Source organism: Diachasma alloeum, unplaced genomic scaffold (genome assembly GCF_001412515.2).
Source record: "Diachasma alloeum isolate Michigan unplaced genomic scaffold, Dall2.0 Dall_scaffold_00201, whole genome shotgun sequence".
Classification (NCBI taxonomy): domain Eukaryota; kingdom Metazoa; phylum Arthropoda; class Insecta; order Hymenoptera; family Braconidae; genus Diachasma; species Diachasma alloeum.
Genome location: NW_021680366.1, coordinates 668,058 through 688,553, shown reverse-complemented (window position 1 = coordinate 688,553; position 20,496 = coordinate 668,058). Strand labels below are relative to the sequence as shown.

Here is a 20,496-nt window from a genome sequence, read left to right as displayed (position 1 = left end):
CCGACTCACACTTTTTATTGAATTTTACTTTGCTCGCGGATTACGTTTCAAAACGTAATTTTTACGTTTCTTTTGTGGCAATTTTTATTGAATTTTTTTCTCCGTGTATATTTACGAAGTAATTTATTTAAAAAAGTCACCTTCCATATCAGAAATAAATTGAACACTCAATTTTTCGTAATAAAAATTATCCAGTCATAAAGAACGTCTTCATCAATCGACGAAACCACTCGAACAAGTAATTCCATTATAATGACTGTGTTCCGGCATATAAAACGTTAAGGCGCTATAAAATTATTCCCGCTAAGAAAACAATATGAAAAATCGAATCTCCAACCCATCAATTACCCAAAGGCTCAAAATGTGTTAGTGAGTGACATACAGCCGCTGAACTATTACTGGTGAAGCTACCGTACAGCGAACCAGTGCGATATTGGATTTAGTACGCAACGAGTGTTCAACGCGCGCAGAGTGAAGCCCTCAGTGAGAAATTTCTTTTCTGGTGAATAAAAACAAAGCGAAGCACTGACTTCCTCCGCTCGATAGTTAAATTTCTACCTCACTCCATCATTTCTACGCCTTGGCGATGGACGTGGCTAGTTGACTGTCGTGAAAGTGTACTTGCAAACAAGAAATACATAATTAAAAAGGTAAAATGGAATTACATGGTGAAGTGACTTTATTTAATCGAGGAAACTCAAAATCTAGTTGACGAACACTTTCGGTAATATCTGCGAAAGGACGCGGTGTAGTGAAAAATGTCAAAAGACATTTTTTGTGCGAAATTTTGAGAGCTGCAAAAAAGGTTTCTTGACGTTTTTCTCTAAACCCACTAGTTTAGGAGATATTTTGAAAATAATCTGCGAGAAACTTTGAGATTCAGCTGATTTTATCAAAAGGAATGAACAGATGATTTTGCAAATCATTTGTTTTTACTCTTTTGTTAAGAACAATCCAGATACTGTTTTTTTTACTAGATAAAAGTGATCGAACGTTTGAAAGATCTTTCGAATGATCCGTTGTACAGAATTATATTTTGAACAATAGAATTGATATTTAGAACTTAGTGAAGATGGACTTTGAATCCGAATAGAAAGAGAATTAATTTGAAAACGTTGAATTGATACTTAAAAGTTATGTGCACGTGGTTTAGAGGAATGTATTACAAGACTTTTTTTTAGAAAATTTTATGGTCTATAACAAAAGTCTTTCAAGTTTTTACTATAAACCCGACAGTTTTCGAGATATTTGCGCAATAATCTGCAGAAAATTTTCCAACTTGTCTCCTGATAAGAGTGTAACTGAATTTCATAAATAATTAATTTAGGTTTCTAAATGATTAACCTTTTATTAAATATACCCATCATACTCCGACTCATGTATAATCCAAATCTGTTTATCATTGAGTCTTGAGTAATTGAATTTAAAAATAAATTAAAGCTGATTGATCAATAATCAATAATTAAACGTTGATTGAACTGTATTTGGGGTTTTCTCGTTTCAATAATCGCAGGAAGGGTGATTCCACTCATTTTAAGATTTTTTTAATGAACATCTTTACTGAAAAAGTTGAAAATTAATTCAGTAGTGAAGTGGTAAACGGAGATAAGTCGACTTATCTCCCAGTTGAGTTTTTGAGGAATATTTCCGAATCTAAGGGAGATAGCGAAATTTTCGCAATTACATTTGTTGTAGCACTCAATTGGATCAACAAAAAAGGTTATAACAAAAATGTTGCTATCTCCCTTAGATTCCGAGATATTGATTGAAAACTGGTCAATAGTCAAAAATGACTTGTCTCCTTTTATCACTTCGCAACTGAATTAAGTTTTCATTTATTCACAAAATAATTTTTCGAATATATGTGAAATTGCTAAATAAATTATGAATTATTTGAAGGCGATAACAACGATCTGATCGATCAAGAATCAATAATTAAAGGTTAATTGAACTGTATTCGGGTTTTTCTCACTCCAATAGTTGCAATGAGACTGAAATCAACATCTCCGTATAAAAAATGGAAAACTAATTAGCTTTTCATTTATTTACTAAATAATTTTTCGAATATTCGTGGAACTGATAAATTTAGATAAAAATTATGGAAGCCTTTGTTGAGAGATTAATATTCCACAAAAAAGGTTTTTCGATATTTTTTTCCAAATCCCTCAGCTCCAAGGAAATCCGCAAAATAATTCTTATAATTGTGAACACCATCTCTCTCGATTATTTCCCTGCGGAGTTGATGTGAGAAAGGCGATCAAAGTGCAGCAAATGTCATTCCCACATTGTGACTCGTGTGAACTGTTGATAAACAGACACTTCCTGCTTCCTGATTCGTCATCGGCCATTAAAAATTCGTAGAAATTATAGAAATCCTGTTTATGAGACTGTCTCGAAAATAATCGAAACCCCGATTCTCAATTTTTATCATCTGCAAAAAATACTGGCGAACATTGAAAAATGCAGATGGATTGGTGGTCAATGTCACGGGCTGAGTGCCGGCTAGACGGAATAAATATTTCGCATCCATTATTTATGCAGGTTTTAGTGATTTTTTGCTATCGTTCAGTCTCTTTGTTTGGCGAATCCGATATGTGCCGATCTACTTCGATGATAGAGGACTTTAATCGGTGGCCGATATCTGCTATCTATGATCTCTTGGGACATGTGCAGAACTCGCGTTATGAAACAGTCAATAGATTAAAGTAGTATGAATTAGCTCCACGAAGCCCCAAAAAAAATATTCATCATTGATTATTTTTCCCATGAAGTCTAACTTTGATGAGCGTAAGAAATTGATCCATCAAAATCTTTCTTCAATCGCTTAAAGTAGCTCTATCCTTCAACCGGGCTACGCTGTACTTTTGGATATTTTCAGTTTTTAAATTTTTCAACTAAATTACATGGAAAAAATTTGAAAAAATTCATACTCAGTCAGTATTATCTAAATTAAATTTCGCAAAATACAGATATTTTTTCAAACATTTCGCTCTTATAAATAAATAATAAAACTTGTTTGCAAAACGGAGGATTATTTTTTATGAGGTGTCAAAAAAATTCTTGATTTTTTCACATCTAATGAAAAAAATTCAGATTTTAATCTTTGATTACAATGGAAATGTTGATTTTCACATAAGACACTGGGTTAAATCCTGATTGTCAAACATTTCTTCTTTGAAAAACCAAACCGATAATTAAATTGAGAAAAAAATTATAATTCCGAATCTAATCGAGTTTTCTGCAATTTTTTTCAGTTTTCAATAATCTTTGAATTTACCGTAAGGATGGAGCTACTTTAAGGTGTTTCGTGTGTAGATCACCGGGGGTTAAACGGAAGGGAAGTCTTATTGTTCTCGAGCCCTGATTCAATCGCTGAGCACGAAATTTTCCAATTTTTAAGTAACTATTCAAGTGTGCATTTGAACATTTTTTGAATATTGATTTTATCTATCAGATTGATTGATTTTTTTCTCATCGGCTACGGGTGTCAAATAATTTTTATTGGATGTTTTTCTAATTATTGAAATAATATTAAAATGCGTCTCGAGTTGGTAAACCTGTCGAGTGTTTTCTCTCTCTCAGTTCCATGGTCCAACCCATACCTTTCCCATGATGCTCACTGACATTCGAATCTCGCGTCTGCGCGTGAGGGCGTAATTGCCACGAAACTCATAATTTTCCGAATCATTTGTTCAAATACCTTTCTTATGAAATCTGGAAAAAATCTGAAACTTACACGTGTTCTCAAGAAAGATTTGATTTATCACCCACTAGTTTTTCCTCAATAGTTCATTATTTTTTTGGGTGCCATGGAAATTTACCTAATTGAGAGTGGGGTAACCTCGGAAATTATAGCTGGAGGGGTAACAAAAACATCCAAACTTCATTATTTTTTTTCTTGAGACTGAGATCTGAAAAAAATGGACAAAAATTCTCAATGATGCAGAATGCTCAGACATTTTTCCCATGAATTTTCCAATTTTTTTTCATTATTTTTACTTTTTACACGAAACACCTTAATTCTCCCAGGCGTCTTAACCCACCCGGCCCGAGAAAGTTTTCATGCTTTAAATTATTCTTGTACAAAAAATTCTTGTATGATTTTAACGCAAATGAACTCACTCAAATTGTGTCAAAAAATCATCAAGTATTCATTGTTTTTTTTACGTACTTCCAATGTTTCGATATGTAATCTATTCATGATGTAACGCGGAACGGTGATGATATCATTGGATTGATAAGATGATTATAAAATGGCAGTTTTTAAAAAAATTATGAGCATATTCTATGAATAATTTATAAACAATCAATTTTCCACCATAAAAATAATTTGTTCGGAGTCGTAACAAATTTATTCATATTCAGAATTTCATCAGAAATAAATTCCGTGCCTAACAAATTAAGGTGTTCGAAAGTTTCAACCATTTCAATTATTTATTTATAAACAACCAATGTTAAAACAAATAATAATTCTGCGCGAAGTGTAATTTAAATGACTGAATATTCATGATTCTTTTCAAATTTTTCTCACGAAATTTAATTGACAAATTTGATGATAAAAGACATACTTAAGCCATTGGAGATAATTTACTCATGAAGAATAGAGGGTCTATTCTTCATGAATTTACTTCTCTCAAATAAATATGGTCTACGTATTAGGAAATTTTTCTCTCAGTATAGTCTCTCGCCATTTCGGGAAGGCAGAAATATAAATTATTTATTACAAGTTTGTCTTTGGCAATAAATTTCATTCTTCTGATTTCTTCTGACGTTTCGAGATTTTTTCTAGATTTTAATCTTGGTTCTAACCTCGAAAAGTTCATTCTCTCGTAAGACTCTCTCTTATTGCTGCACTTCACGGATGAAAAGATTTAATAGAAAAACCTAGCGAATTCGTTGGAAAATTCTGTTGGATTTATACTGAACGTTCTATTAGTTTTTGGCCAATTCTGTTGGAATGCTCAATGAAAAATATTCTCCAGAAAAAGTCAATAGAATTCGATTTTTCTATACAACTTATTCTATTGAGATATTTTCTATAGAATTTCGTCAGCGCAAATTTTCAACGTTTTTTGTTTGATTTTATTGATGAGAAGAAAACGAAAATAGAATGAAAAAAACTTGGAAAATTTGAGCCGAGGAAATTCTATAGAAAATGCCTGAAAAGAATAAGTTATATAGAAAAATTGAATCGCATTAACTTTTTCTATTGAATATTTTCTATTGAACATTTCTACAGAATTGGTCAAAAACTAAGAGTAAGTTCAATAGAAATCCAATAGAATTTTCTGACGAATTCGCTAGTTTTTTCTGTTCAATTTTTTCGTGCGTGTTCTAGCTTAATTATTATCAATAATACTGTACTGTCGATTGAGCGTAAACCCAACCAGAATGTTTACATTCATATTAACTTTCGTTTAGAATTTATTTTAGATCTTAATCTTAAACATTCATGTTATGTTTATCCTGCTTTAAGGTAATTCCGGTGTTTCTAAAAATTTTATGCATTAATCGACTTATGTCAAGCAAATCAAGCTTCTCTTAATCAGCATATTTATTCATTAAATTGCGCAAAAAAAAAATTAAAAAAATAAGAGTTTAAAATTAATTAAGTTATTTAATTTAAATTTCGCAAGAAATTAAAATTCTTTTGAAACATTCCCTTGTTATCAGGGATGCGAAGAAATGACATGACCTGTCACTGACCCGTCACAAAATGGGTGGGAACATGACAAATTCTTGTCTCAGGATAACATTTGAGTCCATATTTTACAGAAAATTGCTTTTTCATCCATCGACTGTTTATTTCGTTGTACTTCTCTTTGTTTAGTGAAGGACCATAAAAAATCCCCAGGGAGAGACCAACTTCAGAAACTGTTTCCCAGTAAATAATGCGGAGCGCCTCGAGAGATCTTAATTGAATAATCGCAGTTGTTACGAGGAAAAAACACAATGTACGAGGAAAAGAAGAACAATTCCTGCATTCTCCCCGTGGGACACGCGAGGAGAATGCCATCAGTGGACATAGAATTCTCGGAGCTCACCTACACGGTACCAAGTGGAAGGAAAGGTCAGTCATCTCTTTTCCCTAAATTTTACGATAAATGAAATTAATTGGAAAAATTGGTTATATATGTTTCCCCGAAATTTAGTACAAATTTTTCCGAGATATGACGATGAGAAGAAAAAAGTTCACTCATGGGGATAGATTGATGAAATAATTTTAGAAGTGCAATTTAAAAAAAAAACGAGCGTTTTCTATAAATAATTTATAAAGAATCAATAAAAATCAGTTGTTCGGAATCGTAACAAATTTATTCATAGAAGAGGGTAATAGGGCAAAACGGACCACTGACAGAAAATTGCGAGGGGCTGGTCACTCCTCAATCGAGTGACTCAGTGATTTCCAGAATCAGATGATTTCCTCTGATTTCCTGTTGATTTCTGTGATTTCTCGAATGATTTTTGTAATTTCTCAATCAACATTAGAAATCATGATTTCTTTTCATTTCTAGTAATTTCCACGATTTCTAGTAAATTCCAGTGATTTCTTGATTTCAAGAAATCAAGTAATCTAGTAATTTCCACGATTTCTTGAAATCAAGAAATCACTGGAGAAATCACCATTTCGGGGCCAGAGTGGGGCATCTGTCGATAATGACAGTTTTTCACATGACGTTACAATACGTAAGGATGTCAAAAACTTCATAGCGTCGCATTTCGGGATTGAGTGATTTTGAACGCACCGATACCATAACAAAAATTGTAGAGTTGAAACTGCAAAATCAATATCGATTTTACACTTATCGATGATTTCTAATGATTTCGGAAATCACTTGATTTCTTTATGATTTCTATTGATTTCCGATGATTTTCTGAAATCTTTGGAAATCACTACCGAAAATTTAAGTCACTTGATTTCTGGGGATTTCCACTGATTTCTGATGATTTCTTCCTTGATTTCCAGTCGAGTGGTCCAGGGATTTCCTAAGTGACTAGCCCCTCGGAAAATTGATAATTTTTGTTTTTTTTCTTTCCTTCAAATCAGGAACACTGAATGCCTTGAATTAAAAGTGAGTTTCTTGCACGGAGAGAAATATTCAATAAAAATTACGTATCTTTTCCGTAATTCCGAAGCGAAATGTAGTTGTAGGAAATTTTACGGAACTGTAACGGAATTTTTCCAGAGCGTTCCGTAATTTTTATCTGAATCTCCTGTGAAAAATTACGATACCGTCACTTAAATTTTCTGAGCCCATTCCGTAATCAGTGAGCGAATTGTGAATTCTCTCCGTGTGGATCGTAACCGTCACAGGGGTTTTATAGACAACAAGTGTCGTTGAACCGCAATTTAATCAGATTTGCTAATCACCTCAAACCACAAATGACTTCGAATTTGCTCCATTCGGAAGCAGAAACAAAAATTATCAATTTTCTGTCAGTGGTCCGTTTTGCCCTGCGGTCCGTGTTATCTCCATTCGGTACCATCGGTAACGTGGTGCTGAAATCCAGAAACAAGATTTTTTTTTTTCTCTCTGTGTCATTAATTTTCAGGAATTCATCCAGAGATTTCCAATTGTAAAATTCTGAAATTCAGTGATTTTGTCACCAATTTTCAGTGATACTATCACTAATTTCCAGAGTACACACAGAAAAACTTAATCGCAAATTACGTTTAAGAAGTCGTCTTTTACACTTGAAGTTACATAAACGTAATTTACGGTTTCGTATTCGCAAATTGCGATGATTTATTTCGTATTTTACGTAATCCGTAATTATCCGTAATTAACGATCAAGAAAAAAAAATTATTTTAAGCGTAAAATACGAGTTTTTTCTGTAAATTATGCAAAAGTAAATCGTAAAATGTGTTTCTATTAAGATCGCAATTTACGATTTCTTAAGCGTGAAATACGGTTAGTGAAACGTAAAAGACGCTTTATTTGGGGGCAATTTACGTTTTTATTTTTACCGTAAAATGCACCTTTTTGAAGTCTAAATTCCAATTTTCATGATGGAAAAAAGTCATCGGACATTATATGTAAATTAGCGTAAATTACGCTTAGCAAATAGCTATTTTTGCCATAAGGTTGAAAAAACTTTTCGGACGAGTACGAGGGTTGCAGACTGAGGCGAAGGCGAGTGAATCACACGAATCAGAAAAGTTGTTTTCGGCCGCGTGACGAACATAATTTCAGTACACTGTTAGAAATTTTTCGAAATTTACGTAACAGATGCATTTAAATTTTCAATATTCTGAACTTGATTTCAATTTTAGACGAAATTGCTCATGGAAATCCTGATTCATCTTGGAAATTCAATAAAATTAAGTTTTTCATTACGAATGATCATTGAATTTTCAATGACAAATTGGATTTTCAAACCTATCGCGAAAATTAAGCAACAGATTGGAAATTCAAAAGAAAAGTTGCCTAAATTTTCACGATTTTCAGTCATTTTCATTGTTTTATGACTCTGAGAAATCAAATTTCATTGAATATTCGAGAACATTGACTGATTTATCAATAACAAGATCAATGGAAATTCCATGTAAATTATTCGTTGCTAAAAATTTCACGATTTTTTACTTACAATTTCAAGAGTAATTTTCTAACAGTGTAGCGAAACGGAAAATTTGGACAATCGTCCAGTTTTTGACGAGTATCTCGGAATCTAAAAGAGATGGAAAAATGTTTGTCATAACCTTTTTTGTAGAGCCAATTAAGGGTTACAAAAAAGGTCATGAGAAAAATTTTCTTATCTCTCTTGGATTTCGAGATATCCATTGAAAACAGGCCAATAGTCAAAATCGACTTCAACCGTTTTACCTCTGCGCTATTAAACTGGGGATGATTTCCGAAAATCAGTGACATGTCCCGGAAAATCGAAACTTTTTCCTCTGTGAGAATTCCTGGTGTTCAATCATACGCAGAATGAAAATAAAATGACGCCGAGCTCATACAATTCGACCGTAACCTTCGCTGATGACCCGAGATCGTGCGCCACCGGTTGAATTTGAAACGCAGATTTTTTGATTCATTGATTTTTTGAATGCATTTGCCGGGACACGTGTTGACTGAGTCGTTGACCGAATCTAGAAGACGCCAATTTTATTTTATTATTTACGGGAGAGGTTTCAGGAATACACTGTTGAAAATTTTCGTCTGAATTTTCCGTTTCAAATTCCGGAAACTTTTATCATGTTCAAGTTCCACTGAAACTTCAGGAAATCTTGTCATTGAAAAATCAAATATTCCATTGATTTTCTGTTCAATCCCTGAAGGCGGGGCCCTTCTGTTACACGGAGAGAAATATTCAAGAAACATTACGGACCATTTCATGTAATCCGCAAGCGAGAATCGTTTTCAGTGAATTTCTATAGGAATAATAAGAGAATAAATCTGAAACGTTCAGTAAATTTTCGGGTTTGTCACCGAAAAAATACGAAAAAGTCACGTAATTTTTTTGGAAGTTGTAAAATCTAACAGAAACTTCAAGACTTATTATGCCTCAACACATGAAAATCCTTGGATGTTTAAGAATTTTTACGATAAGTCCTGGAAAAATTACGGAACGTGTTGTTAAAATCTCCCCCTCACGGTGACTCATGGCTAGCCGTGAGGCGTCGGACGGATGAGTAATTTTTACGGAACAGATCATAGAATTTACGTGACGATTGACACTTTTTATTGAATTTTACTTCGCTCCCAGATTACGTTTCGAAACGTAATTTTTACGTCTTTTTTCTGGTAATTTTTATTGAATATTTCTCTCCGTGTAGGAAGCGCAGTGTGCGCTCAATGCAACTCGAATTTGATCTCTTTTAATGAATAGAAAATTATAAAACCGATATCTAATTAAAGCTACAGTACTCCGGTTTCCAATTTTGTTTGTCTGGTCAAGTTATTCTTCATAGTTTTGTCAATAAGTTTTAAAGCAAGCGTTCACATTCGCATGGGTCGATACGATGCACGGAGAGAAATATTCAGTAAAAATTACGGAACTCTCACTTCACTCACCGATTACGGAATCGATTCAGAAAATTTAAGTGACGGTATCGTAATTTTTCACAAGGGATTCAGACAAAAATTACGGAACACTCCGGAAAAATTCCGTGACAGTTCCGTAAAATTTCCTACAACCACATTTCGCTCCGGAATTACGGAAAAGATACGTAATTTTTATTGAATATTTCTCTCTGTGTAAGCAATGAGACATCAGACCTTCAAATTTAATGAACACTAGAGATCACCCGACAGTCCAATTTTAACGTTGAAATCACAACTTCGCCGTCTATTTCCGTGTGTTCATGACATGTGGCCCGATTAACATTATCGATGCATTCAATTATCCCAGTTGGCCTCCCCGTGCAGAACACGGGATAATGACATTGTACTCAAGTCCACGAGGAAAATTTTAAAACAGAATTCTCGATAAACATAAAAATGAGGAAAGAGATTGGGTTATCGGTGATAGCGACTGAATGCGAGTGCGATCTCGACACTTCATGACCTTTATAATTATACTATATTTATTGTTTATTCGTATCATCCAGACGTCTGAACCCAATTTTTTCATCCGGTCGATTAATTACGATTCGTTAATAATATCATAATTAATCATTAATCACGATTGGTGACATTTAGGTTATCCCTCGTCTGTCGGCGGATTGAGTGATTGAGTATTGAATTGATTCAGTACGTATTATTGAGTAGTCAATTGGTTAATATCACTTAAAAATTTTAATTATTGAAGCAATTATCAATTTAAATATTAAATTGTTGAGTTATTCATTAATCAGTAATTAAGTTAGGAACATTGACGATTATATGGAAAATAGGAAATCCCTTATAAGAAATTTAGTATTATCTGCTTGACAGAAAATTTATAGTTCCATGTTTTTTAAATATTTAATTCATCATCAATGGGAAATTTAGATTATCAATTCGGTAGCGAAGTGGTAAACTTAAAAAAATTGAAGATAATTAATTGAAAATGAAAAATTCTCTATAGATTCTTTTACTCTACTTCGCCCCTCACTTCAATCATTAGTCGAATTCTCTTTGATTCATTATCAATATTTATAAGGTATTCATGAGAAAATGAAATTTAATGAATTCCATTTCTTCATTTCAACAAATAAATAGATCAGCGCGCGCGTAGATCTTGTATATTTAAACCTTGATTAATGTAAGTTAGAAATTCTTTTAATATTAGAATCGGAAGATTGCTGGCCATCCCTGCTCAAAAGTTTTCCTGTTCTTTGCCAACTGATGGGCAGAATTATTTCCTTCATGCTGACGAATATTTTAATCTATAAACACACTTCGAAATTCTTCCACATAATACATGAAAATGTTTATTTATTTTTCTTTTCATTCCCATATAGCTGATTAGGCTTTTTATAGTCCCATCCTTTTTCTTGGAAAAAGTAAACAAGTTTATTCACTTGTAATAAAAATATTCATGAAATATGTAAAAAATTAAAAATAAAGATTTTTATGTGACTCAAGAAAAACATTTTTCTGGGTGCATGCTTATCGGACAGCAAATGCTAATAAATAATGTTGTTCTTCACACTGAAAATAAAATTTCTGTCCCCATAATATATGTACCATTAAGATAACAGTGACATTAATAATATTATGACTGAGCTCCAGATATGCAAAACCTTGACTAAACCGCTTGCAATTTTCTAGTTTATGTTATTTTCCGATCCAAAGTTCAGGGACTTTATTCAATGTTTCAAGTGATTTGTTTTTTTAATTTCATTGTTTGTTATTTACGAGATGTTTGTTCGGGTATTCTTCTAGGCTTGATGCTTTGTTTTGACGAGTCATCTCGAGAATGAGAATGACGATCGCGTAGGTCAATGGTACCGGTGACAGTCTCAAGCTGTGCATTCGAGTGTTTGTAGAAAAAAGAGAGGTTGCGGGGTACCGCATGCGTGACGTGCCTCTCCAATTTCTACAGGTACTAGGTATTGTCAGTTGCACCGGCAACTTTTTTCCGATTTGCGGGAAAATTAATCGTGTTATCGATTTTTAATGTACTGTTCCGTGGGAATCAAATGACAACACGATTTTGAATATTTAATCATAATGAAATTCTGTTTCCAATAGTTATTCTGAATTGATTTTTTTATAACTGCATAGTTATCATTTGTTCCTCCCTATAAAGATGAAATAAAATAGTATTCCTTCCGAATGCAAGCGTTGTATTCGTCAAATTTGAAATTTGAAATTTTTTGTGTCATGATTAGAGATGTGGAATGATCGTTATTTTTCCTTTCGATCAGATCAGATTGACCAGACTGACCAAATTTTGTATGCAAAATGACCGTCATTTTTAGGGGTGCGATCGGAATACTTTTTAATAGAATCGAATTATTATCATTTATTATTTTATTTATTTATTATTACAATTGGCCTCATTCTCAATGACACACTGTTAGAGAAAAAATGAAATTTCATGGGCTAGAAAATGAATGAAATGAAATGAATGGGAATGAAATTTTATGGACTAGTAATTTTTATTGCAGTGTCACAGAATGCAATTTAAGGGATGAGAAAATCATGAAATTTCCGATTTCACTGAAAAGTCAATAAAATACCAAAATGGTGCGAAGCATAAAGATGAGATTTCGTCAATTTCTTTGAATTTTCAATGAAAACATGAATATTCAGTGTCAAATTCCCTTCAGTTTTCAAATCGGAATTTTCCGGTGTTCTATTAATTTTTAAAGAATAATTGAAAAATAAATGAAAATTGACTGTTTTCATCTATTTGTCCCCCGAAATTCAGAATTTTCAATGAGGAAATTCCTTGAAATTTCAGTGGAAATTTAATGCCATAAAAAATTCGGAAAAGTGTACTGGAAATTTCAGCTAAAAATATTTTAAAGTGTAGAAATCGCTGGGCTAGTATTCGAAAATTGAGAGTTATCTATTGTAGATGGAAATTGACAGTTAAATTTATTCGGTCATTTCATGCTTATAGGCAATTGTCATTTATTTCTCTGACCATATGGTCAGATTCTCGCCGCGGTAATTACCGGTCATGACGGTCATACTTGTTACCCAAATCTCTAGTCAGGACAACTCATTTTTGCCTTAGGCGTTCGAATATGGTATTGTTACATCACATCCGGAGGTATTTATGTGTGTGTACGACCGATCGTTTTACGACGATAACTGAAAAAATAATTGCTTAAACGAATGCACTTATCATTCAAAATATTCTTCCCAACATCATCTTGACCGAGTTCGATCATGAGATGGATTGCATCATCTATTATTTAAAAAAATTACTTTGAAACTCGTGTTCAGAAAAAGATAAAAAATTTTTACATTGAGGCAATGTTGAATTCAACGAAGCATTGAAGTCAATTTGAATTACATCGTCATGGAAATTCTATTCGGAGGCGATTGCTAATTCATTAGCAAAAATATATTGAGTATGTTGTGACGAACGCAATTTTCTACTTATTTTAAACATAAATCTATATTTAGAATTTTTTTTGTGAAGACACTCAATGACTCGAGTCATCATACGGGGAGAGCTACTTGAAGAACCTCAGGGTTCTTGAGTTCCGTACCAAAGTGCCTTGATTTAAATACCAAGGGCACTGAATTTCAGTAAATATTTCTTTCATACTTCTTTTATTCTTATATTATATTTTCTCTCATTCTCAGAGAAATTTCGCTGAAATCCAGTACTTTTTTCCTCTGGATTGCAACGTTTTCTCTCTCGGTGCATAATAATTTCGAAATATCGATTAATCATAAATATTTCTACACAGTTCTGGGCATTGACGATGAACAATTAACAGTTGATGTATTCATTGAGAGAAAACTATGATTCTTCTGACTATATTCTATCACCATCGCACTATCGTCAAAAAGTCCTCAACAATTTCTCATGGGTTATGGTAACTATGGCCGGAGAAGTGATTACTACAATGGAATGTAGTCATTGCTACTATTTTATAGTTCTACTCAGGATAGATTTGTCGTGGTTACTTTTGAACTTTGGTTAGTTCAAGTGCATTTTGATTTGCAAAAATTACGCTTGTGAAGTTACTATAATGTTATGTGCCGCATACAAAAAAAAATCGTATCGTTCACCAAAACTGCCTCAACTATTTTCTTATTGTAAATCGAATTTCAGATTTTTCTCTCAGTGTTTATTCGAATTTGCCTTTGTTTGAATTGCAGGCTCGAAAATGATTCTGAGAGGAGTCAGTGGACAGTTCAAGTCTGGTGAACTCACGGGGATTTTAGGACCTTCAGGCGCCGGGAAGTCTACATTATTGAACATTCTAGCTGGTTACAAGTAAGAATTTTACTGAAGTCAAATGGCGAAACTCAAGAATCGCACTGATAGAAGAATTTAGTTGCTGTGACTATTAATCATTTGTTAGCTGTTGTGAAGTTGTTTTGATATTTTATCCTGAAACCACACTTTATCGAGAAATTTATGTCAAATTATCAACAACAAAATTAAAAATCGTCTGGTAAATTTTAATTGAATAAATGTTTTCTTGGTTAAAATATAGACTTTATCAATTAGAAACAGAATGCAATTGAAGCCTTTTCATCAACAATTGTAGTTGAAATTGAAAGTTACATTTAATTCAACTGCAACAGTCCTTCGTGTGTGCAGAATTAATTGATAAAAAATCAGAATTTCTTTCCCATACAAAATCCATTCAACAAGTCAAGTCTTTGTCAAGTTTTTTATCTCACAATGATAAATCTTGGAAAATCCTCATCAATTTCCCTTTTGACGCAGTAAAATCTAACAATTGACTCTTATCCCTGCCAAACGATTGCAAGAGTCTAGCTATTATTATCTCTGCACTAGTTGCACATGAATTTCCCAGTATGAAATTATTAATTTAATATGTTCTAACTATCAAATGAATGCTATTTTGATTTAAATAAAAACTTCACCAATTAGAAATTAAAAATGATGAAAACTTTTTGATCAAATTATTATTGAAATTAAATGTTCCATTTAATTAAAATACACCATTTCTCTGGGTGTGCAGAATTAATTGTTAAAAAAATCAGAATAATTTCGTTTTCATACAAAATCCATCCGCCAAATCAAGTCGTTCTCACAATGATAAATCTTGGAAAATCCTCATCAATTTCCCTCTTGATGCAGTAAAATCTAACAATTGACTCTTATTCCCTGTCAAACGATTCCAAGAGTCTAGCTATTATTATCTCTGCACTAGTTGCGCATGAATTTCCCAGTATGAAATTATTAATTTAATATGTTCTAACTATCAAATGAATGCTATCTTGATTTAAATAAAAACTTCACCAATTAGAAATTAATTTTTTTTTTTTTTATGCTTATTTTATATCGCTTCGAGTCTGATGAGACTATATGGCGATTGATCAAGACTTTAAAAATGGTTAGATCTCACCATTCTACCCGGCCAGGAATCGAACCTGGAACCTATCCGTTGTGAGGCAATGGCCTTAACCACTACGCCAGGCCACCGGGCTGGAAATTAAAAATGATGAAAACTTTTTGATCAAATTATTATTGAAATTAAATGTTCCATTTAATTAAAATACACCATTTCTCTGGGTGTGCAGAATTAATTGTTAAAAAAATCAGAATAATTTCGTTTTCATACAAAATCCATCCGCCAAATCAAGTCGTTCTCACAATGATAAATCTTGGAAAATCCTCATCAATTTCCCTCTTGATGCAGTAAAATCTAACAATTGACTCTCATTCCCTGCCAAACGATTTGCATGAGCTATTATTATCTCTGCACTAGTCCCGTGCACATCAATCACCTAGCGTGGAAATTACGTCACCTCGGTTATGAACAATCAGTTTCAAACGAAGAAAGAAAAAAATCGTAATAAAATGATTTGCAGCAATTTGTAATTATAGCCTTCGATTCAATCATCGAAATGATCGAACCAATCATCGAAATTACGGAATTTCCCAATGCATACTACTTATCCAGTCGCGTACATAATTAACACTCCGTTGGTCACGCTTTTAAATTACACTGCAGTAAAGCCTCAAAAAAAATGAAAAAAAATTAACATCTCATTTTAAAGTGTTTAGAAGCTCTATCAAGGAAAATATTCGCTAAAAATATCATACGTAGTTACATTTTCAAATTTTTATTCGGAAACTTCGGGCCGCGTACCGTGTATAACACGGAGAGAAAAATTCAATAAAAATTACCAGAAAAAAACGTAAAAATTACGTTTCGAAACGTAATCCGCGAGCGAAGTAAATGGCCACGTAAATTCTACGATTTGTTCCGTAAAAATTAACCAGCCGTCTGATCACTCACCGCTGCGGGGACAACAAGTCGTTCCGTAATTTTTCCCGAACGATTGAGAAATTTTACGGAACGAAACGTAGAAATAACTCACCAGCTTCATAAAAATTGTTGAACGTTCAAGAATTTTTGATTTTGGAGGCACAATAAGTCGAGAAGTTTCTGTAAGATTTTACTTCTTCGGGAAAAATTACGTGACAATTTCGTACTTTGTTCGGTGATGAACCTGAGAATTCACTGAACGTTTCAGATTTCTTCTCTTTCATTCCTATAAAAATTGCCGGAAAACGATTCCCTATTGCGGACTACGTGAATTGTTCCGTAATTTTTACTGAATATTTCTCTCCGTGAATGCAAATTTTTAGAAAAACATGGCAACTTTGAGCTTGAATATGTAATTAAGGGTAATACTGAACATAAAACATCTCACGGGGCTTCTTCAAGTATACAATCTACACGGAGTAAAATTTTTTAAGAAAATTCTAGTGCTAGCACGGGAAAAGAGGCGCAAAGTGACGGCCAGGAAAAAATTCCAGTGCCGGCACTAGAAATTTTATTGGGGAAAACGCGAATTTTTCCCGGTATTTTTGTGAAAATTTCACAGAAATCCCCAGAAATTTTACCAGAAATACCAAGAAATTTTACCTTAACAGCACTACAATTTTTTACAGCCCGTGGATTGTAATTTTTTCCAGTACTCGTACTAGAATTTTTCTAGAAAATTTCTCTATGTGTAGACCACTCTTGATTATTATCATTTTTTTCCTAGATCTTTCAAATTTATCATTACGTCGATTTATGCCGGTGCGGAGCGGCGCTTAATACGGCGGAGTATTAATGAATGATTTTATAGCCTCGTTAAGCCTTAAAGCAAACACGTGGACAGAGGAATAATGGATTTAGAAAATCAATAATTTTCTGTCATTTGATGAAGGTCAACCGGAATGACAGGATGCATATCCATCAATGGAGTCAAGCTAAATTCGAAGAGATTCAAGAAGCTGTCTTGTTACATTATGCAAGAGGATCTGTTGCAGCCCAAACTCACTGTCCTGGAGGCTATGAATTTTTCTGCTGATTTGAAATTAGGACTCCACGTGGATCGGCAAACTAAGGATGCTGTCGTAAGTGTGACTGATTGATCTTGTTGTAATCAATCATCCCAGCGTGAATAAACAATTTATTTTACAGTTTCAGCGAGCCTTCATTCATTATTCCAATGTGCAAATTTATTATTCATTTGATGTGTCTGAGCAATTTTATTGAATGTATATTGAAAATTCTATTCAATTTTTGCACTGATTGTTGTCCAAAACCAGAGGTGTTGATGTTTTTTATATCATTTTTTCTCTTGGGTTTGTTTTTGAATTTAGTAACGAAAAAGTTTGTGCCCAATAATTTTTATAGAACAAAATCTCAAGTGAATAATTCAGTAGTGAAGTGGTAAACCGGTATAAGTCGATTTGGACTATTGCCCAGTTTGCAATGAATATCTCAAAATCTAAGAGAAATAGCAAAATTTTCGTCACAATCTTTTTTGTAGAGCAAATTGAGAGCTACAAAAAAGGAAATTACAACAATTTCGCTATTTCCCTTACACTGAGAGAAAAAACTGAAGTTCGATTTACAATAAGAAAATAGCTGAGGCAGTTTTGGTGAACGATACGATTTTTTTTGTATGCAGCACATAACATTATAGTAACTTCACAAGCGTAATTTTTGCAAATCAAAATGCAGTCAAACTAACCAAAGTTCAAAAGTAACCACGAAAAACCTATCGTGAGGAGAACTATAAAATAATTGCAATGACTACATTCCATTGTAGTAATTACTTCTCCGGCTATAGTTATCGTAACCCATGAAAAATTGTTGAGGACTTTTTGACTATAATTCGATGGTGATGGAATGAAGTCAGAAGAATCATATTTTTCTCTCAGTGTAGATTCCGAAATATTTGTGGACGTCCGCATGAAAAGGGATCACTTTGTCGATATGGAGTTATGTATACTCTGATAATATTTATAACATTCCGCACATTTTGAGCCGAGAATGATCCTCATAGGGTGAAAAATGACGTTATCGGAGCCAATGAAAAAAACACGTTAACATGAGTGTAAATGGGAGTTGCTGAGACAAAAACGTGAATATCTCGGAAACTAGAATCGACAAAGTGATCCCTTTTCATGCGGACGTCCACATTTATTGAAAACTGACCAATAGTCAAAATCGACTTATACCGGTTTACCACTTCGCTACTGAATTCATTGATAGAATGATTCATTTATTCCAAACGAGATTCGTTANGAATGATCCTCATAGGGTGAAAAATGACGTTGTCGGAGCCAATGAAAGAAACACGTTAATATGAGTGTAAATGGGAGTTGCTGAGACAAAAACGTGAATATCTCGGAAACTAGAATCGACAAAGTGGTCCCTTTTCATGCGGACGTCCACATTTATTGAAAACTGACCAATAGTCAAAATCGACTTATACCGGTTTACCACTTCGCTACTGAATTCATTGATAGAATGATTCATTTATTCCAAACGAGATTCGTTAACTATTAACGAATGGTAGAGTTGAATATGACCAAATGAATATTCGTTAATAGTTAACGAATGGTTCACTTGAATGGCGAAAGTCAAGTCAAACAAGGCTCCTCAAATATACATTCGTTAACTATTAACGAATGAACATTTGGTGGGACCGAATAGACCCTACCCTCCAACCAAAATCCATTCGTTAACAGTAACGTATCCGTTCTATCAGTGCGGTTTACCACGTTCTATCAGTGTTTATACAAGAAAATTAACATCTACCAACTTTTCTCTTTGAACTGTGTAGATATTTATATAAAAAAAACAATACATTCCTGATAGTTTTCCTTCGGAAAACTAGATATTACTACTATTATTGCTACAATTATTATTGATACTATTCACTACAATTGACACACATTTTACCCCATGGAGTAGTACATACCCGCACGGACTAATCTAGTGTTAGAAATACGTCTGCAGTAATATAAATTATGAATAATGACATCATAAAATAGAGAAAGTATAATCAATCAACGACAGCAATTTCCCTCATTCCCAGGTGGACGACATCTTGGAGACTTTGAGACTGACAAATGCGAGAGACACAGTTACCGAGAGATTGTCCGGAGGCGAGCGGAAGAGGCTGTCAATTGCCCTTGAACTCGTCAATAACCCCCCCGTAATCTTCTTAGATGAGCCGACAACGTAAATATCAATCATCTTCAAAAAATTGCAAAAAATATTAAGTGGGCGTTTATATTAATTGACGCAAATTCGTCCCAGAGGCTTGGATGATTTATCATCGATACAATGCATAGAGCTTCTGCAGAGAGTAGCCAAGAGTGGGAGGACTGTTATTTGTTCGATTCACACACCGAGTGCTAGTATTTTTTCCAAATTTCATCATGTTTATGTGATCACTACGGGTCAATGCGCCTACAGGGGGCCTGCCAATGGAGTCATACCATTTCTCCATCAGATGGGGATTGATTGTCCCATTCACTACAATCCCGCTGATTTCGGTGAGTAATTAAGTGCTGAATTTAATGAAGTGTTGGGGAAATGGAGAATTTTCTTTCCTTTTCGTAAACTCTGTAGGATTTTTTTGTATAAATTAGCAATTTTGCACATGAAAACATTGAATAGAAAAAAAAAGATTCTATTAAGCGGAGGCCGCATTGTAATTTCAAAATTGAAGGACCATTATTTATCGTACCGCTGAGTTTACTACTTCAGTTTCAATGTAAAAAAATAGGGAAGCGTGGGGCAAAATGAAACAGTAAAAAAAACTGTTTGACGCAATGCAAGCAAAAAAAATGTTTTTTATTAAATTTTTTTTTACCACCTTTTTTTATTCTTGGGAGTACTGATGAGAATAATAATTTTTCATTCAGTAGAATGGACGATTATTGAGAAGTTTCGGCGGGAGAAGACTTTGTCAATGGATGAATTGAAAAGAAAATGAAACAGCAAAATCCGAAGTCCAGAGCAAGGGTCTCCCAGGGGGAGGCCCAGAAGGGGAAAAAGGAAACTGTGATGCTGAATTTCAATCGAATAATCCATTGACAAAATCATCGCCCATCAAAACTTTTCAATAATTTCAATAATTTCTCAATAAATTTTTTTTATTAAT

At 33.5% G+C, this 20,496-nt stretch overlaps 1 protein-coding gene across 2 annotated transcripts in view; it reads left to right on the top strand.

Moving 5' to 3' along the window:
* The first annotated feature begins 441 nt into the window (after positions 1-441).
* Positions 442-20,496, top strand: part of LOC107035864 (ATP-binding cassette sub-family G member 1) — a 29,174-nt gene continuing 9,119 nt past the window's right edge. For both annotated transcript variants that reach the window (XM_015253472.1, XM_015253473.1), the window contains exons 1-6: positions 442-650; positions 5,831-6,070; positions 14,215-14,332; positions 17,257-17,446; positions 19,423-19,568; positions 19,647-19,885. In XM_015253472.1, coding sequence (XP_015108958.1) covers positions 5,953-6,070; positions 14,215-14,332; positions 17,257-17,446; positions 19,423-19,568; positions 19,647-19,885 — 811 coding nt within the window. In that variant the 5' untranslated portion in view covers positions 442-650; positions 5,831-5,952. The remainder of the gene's footprint in view (positions 651-5,830; positions 6,071-14,214; positions 14,333-17,256; positions 17,447-19,422; positions 19,569-19,646; positions 19,886-20,496) is intronic.